This window comes from Trematosphaeria pertusa (assembly GCF_010094035.1).
Source record: "Trematosphaeria pertusa strain CBS 122368 unplaced genomic scaffold BU26scaffold_1, whole genome shotgun sequence".
In the NCBI taxonomy this organism is placed as follows: domain Eukaryota; kingdom Fungi; phylum Ascomycota; class Dothideomycetes; order Pleosporales; family Trematosphaeriaceae; genus Trematosphaeria; species Trematosphaeria pertusa.
The window spans coordinates 2,894,225-2,908,659 of NW_022987212.1; the positions used below are offsets into that span (position 1 = coordinate 2,894,225).

The 14,435-nt window shown below is 51.8% G+C and overlaps 7 protein-coding genes across 7 annotated transcripts; 2 read left to right on the top strand and 5 right to left on the bottom strand.

The window, feature by feature from the left end:
• Nucleotides 1–12: 12 nt before the first annotated feature.
• On the bottom strand, nucleotides 13–2,283 carry BU26DRAFT_472954 (MFS general substrate transporter). Its single transcript, XM_033825453.1, has 6 exons — nucleotides 1,763–2,283; nucleotides 1,620–1,704; nucleotides 967–1,481; nucleotides 665–849; nucleotides 543–605; nucleotides 13–473 (listed from the first exon to the last, which is right to left on the bottom strand). The coding sequence occupies exons 1-6, from the start codon at nucleotides 2,247–2,249 to the stop codon at nucleotides 219–221; spliced, it is 1,590 nt and encodes a 529-aa protein (XP_033691606.1). The 5' UTR covers nucleotides 2,250–2,283; the 3' UTR covers nucleotides 13–218.
• Nucleotides 2,284–2,404: 121 nt separating this feature from the next.
• Nucleotides 2,405–2,922, top strand: BU26DRAFT_513408 (uncharacterized protein). The gene is made up of 3 exons (XM_033827615.1): nucleotides 2,405–2,432; nucleotides 2,481–2,735; nucleotides 2,798–2,922. Exons 1-2 carry the CDS (start codon nucleotides 2,414–2,416, stop codon nucleotides 2,705–2,707), a joined length of 246 nt encoding a protein of 81 aa, XP_033691607.1. The 5' UTR covers nucleotides 2,405–2,413; the 3' UTR covers nucleotides 2,708–2,735; nucleotides 2,798–2,922.
• A 93-nt stretch (nucleotides 2,923–3,015) lies between these two features.
• Nucleotides 3,016–5,213, bottom strand: BU26DRAFT_513409 (uncharacterized protein). The gene is made up of 2 exons (XM_033827616.1): nucleotides 4,867–5,213; nucleotides 3,016–4,808 (listed from the first exon to the last, which is right to left on the bottom strand). Exons 1-2 carry the CDS (start codon nucleotides 5,154–5,156, stop codon nucleotides 3,104–3,106), a joined length of 1,995 nt encoding a protein of 664 aa, XP_033691608.1. The 5' UTR covers nucleotides 5,157–5,213; the 3' UTR covers nucleotides 3,016–3,103.
• Nucleotides 5,214–5,475: 262 nt separating this feature from the next.
• Nucleotides 5,476–6,420, top strand: BU26DRAFT_412799 (Ribokinase-like protein; the record flags this gene model as incomplete). The annotated part of the gene is made up of 3 exons (XM_033822990.1): nucleotides 5,476–5,673; nucleotides 5,752–6,069; nucleotides 6,190–6,420. The coding sequence occupies 3 exons, from the start codon at nucleotides 5,476–5,478 to the stop codon at nucleotides 6,418–6,420; spliced, it is 747 nt and encodes a 248-aa protein (XP_033691609.1).
• Nucleotides 6,421–6,894: 474 nt separating this feature from the next.
• On the bottom strand, nucleotides 6,895–8,878 carry BU26DRAFT_25814 (kinase-like protein). Its single transcript, XM_033821228.1, has 3 exons — nucleotides 8,441–8,878; nucleotides 8,186–8,387; nucleotides 6,895–8,130 (listed from the first exon to the last, which is right to left on the bottom strand). The coding sequence occupies exons 1-3, from the start codon at nucleotides 8,720–8,722 to the stop codon at nucleotides 7,079–7,081; spliced, it is 1,536 nt and encodes a 511-aa protein (XP_033691610.1). The 5' UTR covers nucleotides 8,723–8,878; the 3' UTR covers nucleotides 6,895–7,078.
• Nucleotides 8,879–9,178: 300 nt separating this feature from the next.
• On the bottom strand, nucleotides 9,179–10,617 carry BU26DRAFT_526949 (non-specific lipid-transfer protein; the record flags this gene model as incomplete). Its single annotated transcript, XM_033830735.1, has 2 exons — nucleotides 9,179–10,061; nucleotides 10,127–10,617. 2 exons carry the CDS (start codon nucleotides 10,615–10,617, stop codon nucleotides 9,179–9,181), a joined length of 1,374 nt encoding a protein of 457 aa, XP_033691611.1.
• A 993-nt stretch (nucleotides 10,618–11,610) lies between these two features.
• Nucleotides 11,611–14,376, bottom strand: BU26DRAFT_415582 (MFS general substrate transporter; the record flags this gene model as incomplete). Its single annotated transcript, XM_033823121.1, has 2 exons — nucleotides 11,611–14,037; nucleotides 14,086–14,376. 2 exons carry the CDS (start codon nucleotides 14,374–14,376, stop codon nucleotides 11,611–11,613), a joined length of 2,718 nt encoding a protein of 905 aa, XP_033691612.1.
• Between the last annotated feature and the right edge of the window lie 59 nt (nucleotides 14,377–14,435).

The window sequence follows — 14,435 nt, forward strand, 5'->3', positions numbered from 1 at the left end:
TGTCTATGGAGCCTTTCTCCTATCGTCGAAGGAATGAATTCAGGGGAAATGCGCCATCCTACACATATTTCCCGAACCATTTGTGGTCTCACTGAGACAATGCACAGCGGCGGTCATAAACCCAAATGACTTCCGGACTTTACTCACCCGCCGCTAGTAGTAACGCTCCCCAAGCGAAAGCCTCTACTACAGCCCAACTCCCGATCGTGGGCTATCTTTCAACGCCCGGCACCCCTTTCCCTCATCTTGTCTCTCCAAAGCTTCCCATAGCTCCACTCTAGCTGCGCCAACCCTAAACATCCCATACAAAGGCCGCCAAACAGCGTAAACGTCCACTGTACACCAATGTTCTCTATGAATATTTGAACAAGGGCGAGGCCCCCACCTGCGAGTAGGCAACGGACGATGCTGTTTGCAGCCGAGGCGGCTGAGGGAGTCTTCGGATGCACATCTACTAGAAGCGTTCCGCTCATCTATTAAAGCATCAACCTAGGTCTATAATGGGGTTTAAAGACCACAAAGGAACATAGAGGTGTGCCTACATTGAAAACCATAGCCGTCGAAAAGCCTATGATAAATTGAAGGACCAGGGGGATTGCGATGTGCTATGAACACGCAGTATTAGCTATACCGAATAATTGCCTTGATGATAATTATTGCTTACTAGTCTGGAATTTAGTGCCCATCCATAACCTATTGTGCATATTCCTGCTGTGCTAATGGAATACCAGATGCTTCTAAAACGTGCCTTTTCAATAGGAAACATATTTATATCGTCACCACCTTCGATATTTATCGTTATGCCATGCTTACGCGCCGTGACACGATAGTCATACTTGAGTACGAATCCTGTTAAAAACGATAAAAGGTAAGTGAACGCTCTAGATGCAGTAAACTGCGGAATTTAACGTCAAGCCAATTCATACAAGCTGAAAAAAAAACTCAAAGAGAAGGTCTCATGCTTACCCGTACCATATGCCCCAATAATAGACCCAATGCCAGACGGCAAGTAGACTAAGCCTGATTTGAGGTCCGAGATTCCGTAGAGACTGATAAAGAGGGTTGACGTTGAAGCCTGTACACAGCTGAGATTCATATAGAAGATACCAAATATGAGAACGATTAGGATGCAGTCTTTGGCCCAGAGAAGTTTCAGACTCGCTATGGGATTGGGGACATGGAGATTCTTCCGAGCAGAGACTGAGCCTGGCGGTGATTGCCCATTCTCTGCATTACTCGACTTCTCTGGGGGGGCTGGCAGCCTCGAAAGGCGAAGGTAGGAGAATAAAGCTCGGCGAAGACCTGAGACAGGTGCAGAGCCATTGCCAACTACCGAACGGGCTGTTTCTGGGAGGAAGCAAGCAAGGCTGAGAAGGCAGGTTCCAGAAAGAAGACTAAGGAGCCAAAAAATCCAGCGCCATCCTGGCGATTCAGCTAGAGCGCCACCAGCGATAGGACCTATGGCTGTCGCGATGTTTGGTCTGTGAGATTCAATCAGCCTTGAGACATTGTCGCTAAGCGCTGTGAGTACCACAGAACTTGGGATCTAGAATGGGCGGGATAATTAAGTACTAGAAGTAAGTGATGACTTTATAGACTTAGGAAAGAGCTATGTTTACCCTAAGACCATTCCAGAAACAAATTCGCCGCGTTCAGCAGGTGTGGCAATATCCGATACAACGCCGTATCCAACAGCAATGGTAGCTACGATTTACTATTAGCCTTCTTATGCTTGAGTTAAAGAAGCTAGATGATTACGTACCTGCACTACCAAAACTCTGTACCATCCTCAGAACGAAAAGTGCAGCCCAATTACTCTGCAGCGCCAACCCGACGTTGGCGACGCAATAAATGCTCATCATCAAGAGATAGACCACTCGTCTTCCCGTAGTATCAGCCAAGTCGCCGAGAAGGGCAGGAGCAATGCCGGCTACGACCATGTAGGACGTTATGGTAAGATTGATCCTTCCAACCGAGACTCGTAGAGAGTCGGATAAGGCTGTGATGGCTGGAAAGAAGATGAAGGATGACAGAGGAGAAAATGCGGCAGCAAAAGTGCTCAGAGAGATTATCAACCATTTTTGCTTCCTAGTGAAGGAAGAATAGGGTAGCGAGCTCTGATCGGAGGCACATTCTTTTGCGATCGAGGATTTTTGTGCCTTCTCTTTAGGCGATGGTTGAGCTGGACAGGCTGCGTTTTCTCTCGGAGTGATTTCATCAACTGGGTTGCCACTAGACATACTGGCCATGTCTGTCTAGGTCGATTCCGAATGTTTCATGAAGCTTTGGTTGTAGAGCGATAGAGCCGCAAAAGCAGTGGGTACATGTGAGGCAGCAGGACTTCGCTTAGTAATCAGATAGCTCGGCAAATTTTAATGGTCCTCAGCAACACCCCAACCAGAGGCTGAGAGGCATGTTGCCGAAGCCCGAACGTGCGTGAGACACACGCAACACGCAGCAATGTTCTAATGCCGCACCAGATTGTTCAGCAACGCTATGTATCGATTGGGTCGTCCGTCACGCCGCAGCTGCCCATCTCCCGCCATCGGAGCGTCCTCCCGTTTCGTCGAGCATTGGGTCGCGATATCCAAACCGATTCGAGCCTCGATCCTCTCCTACCGAAGCATGCATACGTATCGCATTTTCGAGTGTGAATAGAACGTCGTGGGTGGAGGATGAGGTAGATTGTGGGGCATGTAGGATGTAATATGGGCGGACTATGTGGAGAACGTCGGGTACGTTTTACTCCGAAAGCTAAGAAGCAGCTAAGAAGGAGCTAAGAGGAGTTGGAAAACAGACTTCTAGACGACTTCTTTGCAAGCTGTTAGGGATTATATTATATCACAACGACGCCCCCAAAGCACGGTCTACTGGGGCAGTAGAATACACATGCGCGATGGCCAATTCGAAGGATTGAGAGAGATTGGCTACTATTGGAATTCTCAGGGGCAACGTTCGCAACGCAAAGCAAACGCTTCAGAGTACAATCAAAATGGATTTACAAATCCGACGAAACGTTCATTTCGAGGCCGTTAAGTACTAATTTACTAACATGTTGCCCGGGATCAACGTGCCTCGCCTTTACGCCGCGATATCTACCTTGCTACATTGCCTCCGCAATGGCTTGTACTATGTCCCTAGCCCTCATTTCCAAATCAAGTGCAAACTCATGCTCATCAGATTTCGTTTCTTTGATCATGTTGCCAGCTGCAAGAAATTCCTCAATGAGGGTGGTATAACGCTTCCCCATGGCGGCTTCCAGCGATCTCATAACCATGCTGCGCTTGGCTTCGGTGAGGGACGATTTCTGGGTTGCCATTTTGCCGAGTCTCGGTCTTTGGATCGCCAAATGGGAGAGTAAGAGCTCGTGTTTCAGGCCCATGAGATCGGGACGAGACGGCTCGGCTCTGGATTTATGAAGTTCGTCGTCCACCTCTTCGAGTGCATTGGTGCTAACTAGAGTCGGATCCGACATCGACCTCTCGGGCAACGGTGACTCCGTAGATTTCGAACCAATGGTTGAGTGGGACTCAAGGATTTGTCGGAGACTAGACCAAAGCCCGATTTCTAATAGCGTGCACCCCACGCTGAATATGTCCAAACTCTTATGGTACGACTGTCGCGCACTGCATAATAGAGAAGGGTGACGGTACAAGTCCGCTTCCAACTCTGACTTCAGGGGCTCTGTCATTTCACCTGGGCTATCCAAACGCGAGTAAACATAGCCAGCGATAAATACTGAGTAAGTTGAAAGGTCGTCCCTAGTAGTTCCGCTCCCGTATTCTGTTCTTCGAATGAGGATGATGTTGTCAGAGCGAAGCTCCTTGTGCAGCCACCCGGATGTGTGGAGATTCAGCAATGTATCGAGCAATGTGACTGCAAGGGATAGCCTTATGTTAAGGGAGGGCGTGCTTGATTGGTCCAGCATTTGTCGTAAAGATCTGAGCTCTGGCATTGGCTGCATCGCGTCCGTATCTGAGGTTGACAGTCTTCGAGGATGCGACGGCGGATTTAGATCATCCGGAAGATCGAAAATATAACCATATCGTTTTGCGACATGATCACTGACGAAACCTCGACACTTCAAGCTATGGAGTGTTGGACCGAGGTCTTGCAGCAAGGCGGCAACTTGATTCACTCTCTTGAAGATGGTTGGATCCGTCATGCCCGCTACATATTTCCACTCCAGTAACACAACTCGGCCGTCGTATTTTGCCAGCGCCCGGAGAGGCTGAGCTCTTGCTCCCCGGGATAAGGTCAATAGCCTCATGGAGACTTTCATCTCTTTCGGAGGCACGTTGAGAGTACTAGGGTTCATGGAATCGTGTCTCTCGACAATGGTGCTTGTTGAGACAGATTTTGTGAGCGTCGTCATCGAAGATCCCATGGCCCAATCTGGAAAGCCTAACTGCAGTCGGGTCCGCTTCAATCTCGCCGCGGCGGCAATGGCAAGCCTTGAGGGAGCGTTTTCATACTCTTTTCCGATGATACCAAGCTCTTGCTGCCCGGTGGCGTGCAAGATTGTATTCCGGAGGCATAGCTCGAGATATCTGTCCCGCCTTTCTTGTTTCGCCTGCTCGAGAAACTTCTCTATTTGTCCGATGTAGCTTTTGGCCTTGTCCAAGAGTCGGTCGAACTTCCTGTCATCCAAAGTGACCCATCTGAGCCTCTTCCACGGCTCCTTTCTCTTGCGAAAGATAGTTATGTAGGCTTTCTCGGTGCGTCCTCGTTGGCGGTCCGTTTGACCTAGCGCTGAGTCCTCGTCGTAGAGAGCTTCGACGTCCTCTGTAGTCGACTGTAGATAGAGACTAACCAAGGTGGCGGTAGGATTAGCAAATGTTCGATATTCATATTAAGAACTCTTACCCGTATCTCTGCTTCATTTGGTTGAGATCTAACAGGAGCATTTCTAGCTGGCCTAGGATCTCGGGGACAAGGGCGGCATGGTTTGCGCTCATCAACAATGTCGGAGGATCTTGGGTGAGACCGGCTTCTTCAGCCCATGTGATGAGAGAGTGCAGCGTAAGTTCGGTCTGTAGCCGGACATCCGTGACGTCTCGATTGTAGTGTTTAGCCTTGCCAAGGACGATTAATCCTTTGACACAGCCATGGAAGCAGGTAAGGCTGAGAGCAACAATGCTCACTACGTCGGGCATTTTGACCGGATAACGAGCTCAAATCGGGCTCTGGATGAACATATAAGTAACGTGAACACTGAAGGAGAGAAGAAAAGGCTGAAAACGAAGCGACGAGAGGTATGGAGGGAACGTTATACCCGGATATGGTAAGGCTGAAACAGCCTGTAGGCACCAGGCAGTGCGCCTCCTGCAGGCGCACCAACTTTTCTTTTGAGTGCTGCGGGGTATGGAAACTGCCAGCGCTTATCATCCGGCCTTACCTCACAACAACCTCGAGAATATCCTATTGCAAATTTGCTGAACTCTCCTTCGTGGAAGCCCCTACCCGAAGCCAAAAATGGCGCCGAAAACCATCTCCATCATCGGCGGGTTAGATTACGATCTGATCATGATCGCAAATCGCATCCCGGAGGGGGGTGAAAGTCTTCTGGCGAATGAGTACTTGGAAGCTTTAGGGGGGAAAGGTGCCAACTCTGCCATTGCAACATATCGGACCTGCCACAAGAAGCCTATGGATGTCCATGAAACGCCGGCCGTAGAGGCCTCAATGGAGCGAGACCACAAACAGGCAGATCCGACAAAGGTTGAGGAACCCACGCCATCTCACGATCAGTCCGTCCAGACTTCTGAGATTGAGCTCGAAATCAATGTCAGAATGGTCGGCGCAGTCGGTGATGATAAGTACGGAGAAAAGTTCTATGCCGAATTGACCAAGAATGGCGTGGATTGTTCGGGCATCATCACGGTGCCCAAAACTCAATCGAGCATCTGTTTCGTTATGGTGGAAAACTACACTCGCGAGAATCGGTGCCTCTTCACTCTCGGCGCCACGGCAACCTGGAAGAAAGAGCATTTCTTGAAAGTCGAGGATCTTGCGCACGGTCTACGGCCAGACCTTTGTGTTGCACAAATGGAGATCCACAAGGAAGTGGTGGAGCAGATGATCGAGACAGCTGGCAGAGCTGGCATCGATTTCTGTTTGAACGCAGCACCAGCCAACCCGATCACGAAGCGTACCTATCGATATATCACTCACTTGTTGGTCAATGAGTCTGAAGCAGCCATCATGTCTGGCCGCGACTTGGATGAGGTCAACAAGGACACGTGGCCAGTCATTTGCCAGGAATTCCTAAACCGCGGCGTCAAGAACGTGGTGATCACTCTCGGAGCTAAAGGAGCTTTCTACGCAACGGCAACGGACCGTGGCCATTGCTTGGCGTACAAAGTCAAAGTTGTTGATACCACAGGCGCAGGGTGGGCTTCCAGCATCCTCGAACCTTAGCGGTGCTGACTAGATCTTCAGAGATACGTTCACCGGCGCATATGCTTCTGACTACTTACGACAGAAGGAAGCAGGCTATTGGGATATCAAGCGCGCTGTCGTTCGTGCGAACAAAGCTGCCGCATTGACAATCACGAGGCTGGGTGCCCAGGGAGGCATTCCTTGGTCCGATGAGATCGATCGTTTCGATGCTCCCTTCAACGATCTGGATATTTCAACGCTCACTATCTCTGAGGAGGCTCCCAGCACTCTTGTAGAGAGCGTGGTAAATATAATCCTAGAGTGACGCATTAAAAGTCGCCGTAGGGAAGTGCGGGAAGAGGATACATAGACAGAGCAACTCGAATTCTGTCCGATATCCCGCCCAGGGTAGTGAGGTGGCAGGCAAACGAAATGTAATCCTTCGTGACCGTAACGACCACCCGCCGAAAGTCCGCACTATGCCCAACTCCATGCTAAAAGACAAAGTATGACGAACTATCAATGGCGCTGAAAACCGACTTTAGTCTTGTCCTCCCGAACCTTTCGGGAATCCCAGACTAATCGCTATATCATATAAAACCAAATGCAATCCAACCCTAGAATAAAATTCCGAAGTAACCTGATGCCTAGTTCGCCTGTCTCTACTATGTATAATCCACAATTGAAACAATAATCGTCAGAAACAGGTGGAGCAGAAAACCACCTCACCCTCTATTCGAAGCCCTCTCTTGATGTCTCTCGCCTCCTTCCTTCTCTGGACACTACGCTCTAACATCTTGAAGGTCTGCTCCTTTAACAAGATCCCCACAGAATCACTCTGGGGTACTATCTCCTCTAGCCAATCGATGACTCGGTCCAGGTTCTCTCGGAAAGCATAGGCATTGTCGCGATGTTGAACGTACCGGAAGGCCTGAAAATCTTCTAGCCTTCGTTTGTATCTGACAGTGAGCATTTCACTGAAGACACACCCCAGAGAGAAGACATCAGCGCTCCGTCCTCGTGGTTGGCTTTCCGGAGCCCAATACACCGGCGTTCCGAATGTAAGCGTGTCCACAGAAGTTGAGCTATCCAACCCTGAAAAGTCCTTCGCGCAGCCAAAGTCAGCCAGGTATGGCTGATGGTCCTTGATCAGAATGTTGCTAGGCTTGATGTCTTCATGCTTGATATGCTTCGCATGTGCAAATGCTAGCGCGCTGACGAGACATCCAAACCAGGAGGTGAGGTAAGTCAACTCCGTTCTTGGGAATTGCTTGTCGACGCATCGGCGAAGAAAGTGACGGAGATCGCATTCGGCGACGGGCAACATGATGATGCTATATGTATCGCCCTCGAAGACGTGGAACTGAACCGAAGCGATATGATGATGGCGAAGCTTCTGCATGATGGAGACTTCATTTAAAACCTCTTTCTCCACCCTAGGCTTCGACCTAGGATCGGTGACACGTATGAGCTTTTGAGCATAGAATGTCCCCGTAGAAGTCTCGCGAACCTTCGACACTTGCCCATATGTACCTTGTCCTAAAGTCTCCTGCCATTCAAATGATGCTCTTGTAGTGAATGGGTTCAGCGGGCCTAATGTACCGTTGTAGTAGCTGAATTGAGAGGGCGTCTGTCGGGCGGCTGCCTGCTCTTTAGCAGCTTGGATGACCAACTCTTCCCATTCCTCCTTCAACTCTGCTATTCGTTTGGATGCGGATCCGGCCTGTTCGACGAAGGTTTCGAATTCGGCTGCTTAATGTGTTAGGCCAGTATTCATTCTTCTTGCCGCCTCCTCCAAACTCACATTCCATTTGCGGTTGTTCAAGGTGTCGTAGTATCGTCTCATAACATTCCATGTATATTGCGAATATCATTTGTAGCGGTTTCTGAACCTTTTCATTATCCGGGAATAGCGATAGGTCAGGACCGAAGGCTGGAATAATCTCGCCGAGCTTCGGGAGATACCGTTTAAAGAGGGTATCTCGCTGTCGTGTCTTCAATGCTCTCTACGTTGGCATTAGACAATAAATTCAAGTGCTGGCTTCTCCAAGCATCTTACCCGGACAGTTTCGAAGGCCTTAGACCAGAAGACGGATCCCAGACAATTGGTTACCTCCAGACCCGTACATTCATCTACCGCGCCAACGAATGCCATGATTTGATCATGATGTCTGACGAACCTGGCCAGCAGTCGTTGAGGGTCCCTTTCGCGTATCTCCGTGCAGATCTGTACAAATGCGCGATGGAAAACGTCTTCGCTGTGGATCGCTGCGTGCTCCTCCGGTGCTGAAAGGTCCGACAGGAAGGTGGACCAAGTGGATGAGCTGTCCGTAACCGACATCGTCTAACCGTGCGCATGGATCGCGGCGTGGACGAATGACAGTACTGCTGCGCTGGCTACGGTGGGCGCCGTGGCATTATTTCGGGGTTTCATTACACGGCAACTAGCCTGCTTGGTCCGGTCTTCGTCGAGATATTGACGCTTAGGCGGTTGAACGAGGGGTCGAACGAGGCTGCGTCTTTCCGATAGGACGTCTGGGGCGGCGGGCCATATATTTTCCGAAGACCCGTATTGAATTCGAAGGAAGCGTTTATTTTCAGGCAAAAGTCCCAAAATACCGGAGGAGTCGACCCCAACATGTGAATTCTGTGTAGTATGTCGATGATCACCTCGTAATCTCGGCATGTACTCTTCGGCGTGGTTCAGCCCAGTGTGGCGTGGCACATCTTCACGCAGCGAAAGCAACGCCATACTCTAGTATCAGTTCCCATATCTTATTGTATAACCGTTCAACGCCTAAAACCTGGCCTCAACCTTCTGCTCCGTATCCTGCAGCGCCCACTCACTCCGCGCATTCTTACTCCTCACCGCATCCACCTGCTCCTTCGTGAAGCCCTTAGCTACCACTGCGGGATTGTACCATAGACCTGTAAGCTTAGCTACTTCTTCATTCGACAGATCCTTCGCGGCGCTCCCATCGGCACGCTTATACACTGTGACCACGGCCGCACCACCAAGGCCCAGGTTATGCTGAAGGGCGACTTTGGTGTCCTTGACGGAGCGGTTGTTCGCCCATCCTCGCATGTGCCATACAAGTTCCGCGCACTGAGCAATACCCGTGGCACCAAGCGGGTGGCCCTTGGAAATGAGACCTCCGCTGGGGTTGATAACGAGCTTGCCGCCATATGTGATGCCACCCTTGCGGACAAGCTCGTGCGCCTTGCCCTTCGGCGCAAGCCCCAGCGCCTCAATCGTAACCATCTCATTCGCGGAGAAGCAATCATGCAACTCACACACCTTAACATCATCCGGCTTCACATTCGCCTCCTGCATCGCCCTCTGCGCAGCCAGCTCACTCATGCTGTACCCCACAAGCTCAATCGCACTGCGGTTGAATAGCGCCGGCTTATCCGTCGCGAGGCACTGGCCTGCGATAAGTATAGCCTGGCTCTTGAGCTCTGGTCGCTTGTCGAGGAACGCTTGCGAGACGAGAACAGCTGCGGCGGCACCGTCCGATGTAGGACAGCATTGCAGCTTTGTGAGGGGCTCGTGGATCATGGGCGCTTTCACGACTTGCTCGAGCGTGTATTCGTCTTGGAATTGCGAGTAGGGGTTGTTCTTGGAGTGTGCGTGGTTGATGCGCGCGATCTCGGCGAAGTCTTCGAGTTTAGAGCCGTACCTGGAGTCGTAGTCAGAGTGAGATCTACTACGAGGAAGTCGAAGGTGTAGAAAAGGAAGGCGTACTTTTCCATATGCTCTCGCCCCGCATTCCCAAACATTTGCGCCGCGCCGGGCGCCTTCGTAATGCCCCTCGTCTCCTTCATCATCAAGCTCGTCGTCCCCGTCGGATTCGCTCGATCCTGAAAGAACGTCTGCAGACTGCCGGGAAACATCTTCTCAAAGCCCACGACCAGCACGCAATCCGCCGCGCCATGCGCAATCATATTCCTGCCCATGAAGAGGCCCGTCGAACCCGTCGAGCAGTTGTTGTTGACGTTGTAGACGGGGATGCCTGTCATGCCGAACTGGTAGAAGACGCGCTGGCCGCAGGTGCTGTCGCCGTAGCAGTAGCATGCTACGCCCTGGTCGACTTCGTCGTAGTTGATGTGCGCGTCGAGCATGGCTTTTACGCCGGCTTCGAAGCCGAGCTCTGGGTAATCGACTTTGCCGCGGGGCTTGATGAATTTGGTCATGCCTATGCCCAAGACGTAGACGGGCTGCTTCTGGGATACCATGACGGCGGTCGGGGTGGACGCGGGAGTCCGATGTCGAGTTAGATGTTGGGATGGAGAGGAGGCGTGCGAAGATCACGTCAGAGGAAGTGGTGGTGGAAGTACAAAGGACGGAAAGACGGAGGGAATACTTGACGCGTAAGATATGAAAGCATTGAAGGTATGTTGCCGGTTCATAAAGGCTGGCGTCAGAGCGTCTGGAAAACGTGGGGAAGCACTCCTGCCGAGGTAGCCTGTCATCCTTGTTCGGTCCGTGCGGTATAGGATATCTATTGCCGAGCGTGCGTACGCCGAAATCTGACCCTGACGACTCTCGTTCGGAATTTCTCGTTCGGAATTTCTGATTTTACATGCTGCTGTTTCGGCCTAGGCTGCTGTGCTTTGGGCACTTCCGCAAGCCGGCTTCCATAGCTGGAAGAAGCGTCACATGGAGAGCGGCGAGCTACTCCCTGTGCTGACAAGCGATCCTCTAGTCAGACATGTGTTCCTCGGTATGCCTTCGGACACCCCTAGACCGTTTACTGTCCCCATTTGACGGTATACGCTGCCTCGGAAGGAAATGCTCTCTGTCGACTTCAGCGTGCTAGGGCTGCTCCATCCACAGGGCACATTCGGCGTCGGAGATATGAGATCGGAACCATTTGTATAGCAGAACTTCGGTATTCTGTGGCGCAAAGGATATGTACAATAATGACTATGAACAGCTGAGCTATCAATAAAGAAGCCGTGCCAGCATATACCCACGGCGATCTCCAAGCAGTGTCAGAGTGCCCATATGCGCCGGAGAATTTTCCGGCCCGCCCTGAGAAGAGCAACACGAGATATCCTCACACGCCACACTGCATGCCCCGTATAGTCGTCAAACAAATAGCCTCCCATAACGCAAGATGGAAACGTTGCTACACTTCCAGGCGCTAACAGTAAACCTAGCGACGTGCGCTGGAAGGCATTCAGCCTCACTGTGGTCTGCAAACCGTAGTTTGCAAGGGGTATCAATCACCTCCGACTCGGGCTCCCTTTCTCAATCGCATCGAAACCGATCGGGCTCTTTGCAGTTACCGAGCTCGTACTTTCTTCGCTATTGTGCCGCGGAGTCTGTCCCTCTGGCCAACTGCGGCGCTCTCTATGCTCCACAGATGGCAACGCATCCTTCTCCTTGTCTTTACTCCACCTGTTCTTGATTTTGCTCCATCGCTTATGCTTTTCGCTCATGCCCATGCTGTCGCGCCTCTCTTGTTCAGCCGCTGACTCCCTCCTCGTCTGTTCATCCCTGACCGGGTCCGACAATTGCCTTGCAGCTGGGTAGGCATTGAGCCAGATGGGGAATAACGTTCCTGCAGCATATGCGGCGACGATCACGCAGTACGCATACTGAATGTTGCGAGCTTGCGTAGGGCCGTACATAATGGGCGGGAATACTGCGCCGCCACTTATCGCTGCGGTCATGAGAACGGAGGCATCCTTAGTGTGCTTGCCCAGGCCACGGAGTGATTGGGCATATATAATCGAGAAAATAGGTCCTTCGAAGAACATGACCATTATGATAAGGGTCGCAGGAGCAGCGCCATAGCCAGTCATAGCGGCAGCAGAAAATGCGATGGCGCCAGCAAAGGCGAAGAGGAGGATAAACCGCGGTTTTACCCATATGTTTGTGAGAGCGCCGAGAAACCGGGATACGGCGAAAGCGGTGTGTCCAACGGACTGATGCCCTACGGGGTCCAAGGATGGCAGGACGCGCTTCAGGTACTCCGAGAACGTAGTGGAGGTCGACTCTTGTCCGCCAACGTAGCAGAATTGCGAGAAGACCCCAAGGCCGAGAGTGATCCATATCACCTGGAACTGTTTCGAGCCGATGTTGAAAGTTGCGTCCCGCGGTATAGGCATACGAGCACTGGCATCCTCCAGTTCCTCGTCTGTAGCTTCGGGGAGAGGGACGTAATAATAGACAATGGCAAGCATAACGGTGAAGAACGATATGCCAAGATACGCCCATTGAACATCAATCAAGCTGTCCGCCTCAGCCTTGAAGAGGGCCTTCCTCGCTAATAGCGGCGAGCAGACGGTGCCAATGGCCTGGACACCTTGGGATAGATTCAGTCGCACTTCGGCGAACTCCGGAGGACCACAAAGCGCTATGAATGGGTTGGCGCTCAGCTCAAGGGTCGACAGTCCAAGGCCAACGATAAAGTTGGAGATTAAGAAAGCTGGGAAGGAAGTCAGGACTGCGGATGGCCAGAAGATCAGAGTTCCGCAGGCGTAAATCATGAGTCCAACCATATAGCAGGCCTTGAAACCCCAGTGGCGGAAGACCAGCCTCCCAAATGTGAGGGGTCCTACAGCGTAGCCAAAGAAGTACGCACTGTGTTGGGCGATGGTCTCCCCGTTGGTCATATGTGCTACTGCCGCGAATTGGGCATTAAGGGTATCCAGGAGTCCGTAAGCAAACCCCCAAATAAAGAACAGAATGGTGACCATCAGGATTGGAAAGACGGACTCGCGGTTGCTCCTCAGGGTAATGTTCTTCTTGGTGCCCATGTCCACGAAGTCGAAGAAAGCAACTGAATGTCGCCGGGTTTGAGCGGTGGTGGCGTACGTTGCGAGAGTGCTGTTCCGGTTGAGATCAGGCAGCTCGTTCATGTCCGGCGTGGTCAGGAAAGCCATCATGTCCATAGGCTCGTCTGCGCCGCCTAGCGCGGGTGGAGGCTTTGTAAGCGGCGACTCAGGGGGACTCAGCGGGTTGGGTGTCCTGCGCGGCCCTCCTAAGTCGGGTCGAGGGAGCATGCTGTCACTTGTTTTGCTGGACGTCTTATCGCGCACAGTGTGATCCAGAACCCACTGTGGAAGGAAACGGCTAACCAGTGGCTTCAAGGCAGGAACGCAGGCGCACATGATTCCAACGTTAATCTCGACTGCACTCCACATGAACGACAGTGAAGCATACCACGGAAAATCGCCCATATTCCGGGAGTCTGTTCCGTCGTCGGACTGGTGCATCTGAAGCGCGCGAAGACGGTCGCGCTGTGCATCTTGGAGGTAGTAGATGCGGACTACATCCACGACAGTGACAAACACTCCAAATCCGAAGGTAATAACTAGGATAACCTTTTGCTTCGTCGGTAATCGGATGCCGGTAAGGATTGGTATCGGGAGGAAGAAAATAGCCAAGTCGGTAATGATATTCAGGGGTGCGGAAGAGAGATAGATGGTGACGATGTTGGTGCAACTCGCCGAGGCTGGGACGGGCGTCTTGAAGGCGGCAGTGACAGGCGTACACTGAAAAGCGTTCAGGAGAGTCAAGGCCAGACCTCCAACATTGACCACGACGAGGGTAGCTATGGTGGCCCATCGGAAGACTTTGAGCGTTTTCGACAGCGTGAGATAGAACAGGAGGATAGAAGTCTTGGTCGCCATCAAAGCTGGGTTCTGCATGTCTCAGCCAATGAGTCAAAATTGTGGAGCTGGGGGACGTACATAAAGGACCGAGAATGCGTAGGCGGCCTGCTTCATGGGCTTCTTCCACTGCGCAGGGACATCCCATTGATGCCGCCCCAGTCCCTTGGATGTGCCATAACAGATAGAGAACGAGGTCCCAAAGGCCAGCAACCACGCCAGTATGATTGTATAGTCGTCCCATCCCGGTTTTCGCACAACGCCAAATCGCGATATCATTCGAAGGAAGACGAAGACGGAGCAGCAAGCGAGCGTTGCAGCCGTAACGGCCAGTACTCCGGGGGCTCGAGTCTGCAAGTCGTCCGTCGCCATCTTGTCCGTTTGAGCAAACTCGAGGCTCCACAGCCCATCGTATCGCAGAGAAGGCGCGC

What these genes read in the sequence shown, in the direction of transcription:
- BU26DRAFT_472954 (XM_033825453.1), bottom strand. Translation starts at nt 2,249, where the DNA reads ATGGCCAGTATGTCTAGTGGCAACCCAGTTGATGAAATCACTCCGAGA. An exon ending in GTTTCTGGAATGGTCTTAGG is followed by an intron (nt 1,482 to 1,619) that starts GTAAACATAGCT and finishes TGAATCTCACAG; the next exon opens with ACCAAACATCGCGACAGCCA. An exon ending in GGGCACTAAATTCCAGACTA is followed by an intron (nt 606 to 664) that starts GTAAGCAATAAT and finishes GCGTGTTCATAG; the next exon opens with CACATCGCAATCCCCCTGGT.
- BU26DRAFT_513409 (XM_033827616.1), bottom strand. Translation starts at nt 5,156, where the DNA reads ATGCCCGACGTAGTGAGCATTGTTGCTCTCAGCCTTACCTGCTTCCAT. An exon ending in CAAATGAAGCAGAGATACGG is followed by an intron (nt 4,809 to 4,866) that starts GTAAGAGTTCTT and finishes CACCTTGGTTAG; the next exon opens with TCTCTATCTACAGTCGACTA.
- BU26DRAFT_25814 (XM_033821228.1), bottom strand. Translation starts at nt 8,722, where the DNA reads ATGTCGGTTACGGACAGCTCATCCACTTGGTCCACCTTCCTGTCGGAC. An exon ending in AGGCCTTCGAAACTGTCCGG is followed by an intron (nt 8,388 to 8,440) that starts GTAAGATGCTTG and finishes ATGCCAACGTAG; the next exon opens with AGAGCATTGAAGACACGACA. An exon ending in TGAACAACCGCAAATGGAAT is followed by an intron (nt 8,131 to 8,185) that starts GTGAGTTTGGAG and finishes CACATTAAGCAG; the next exon opens with CCGAATTCGAAACCTTCGTC.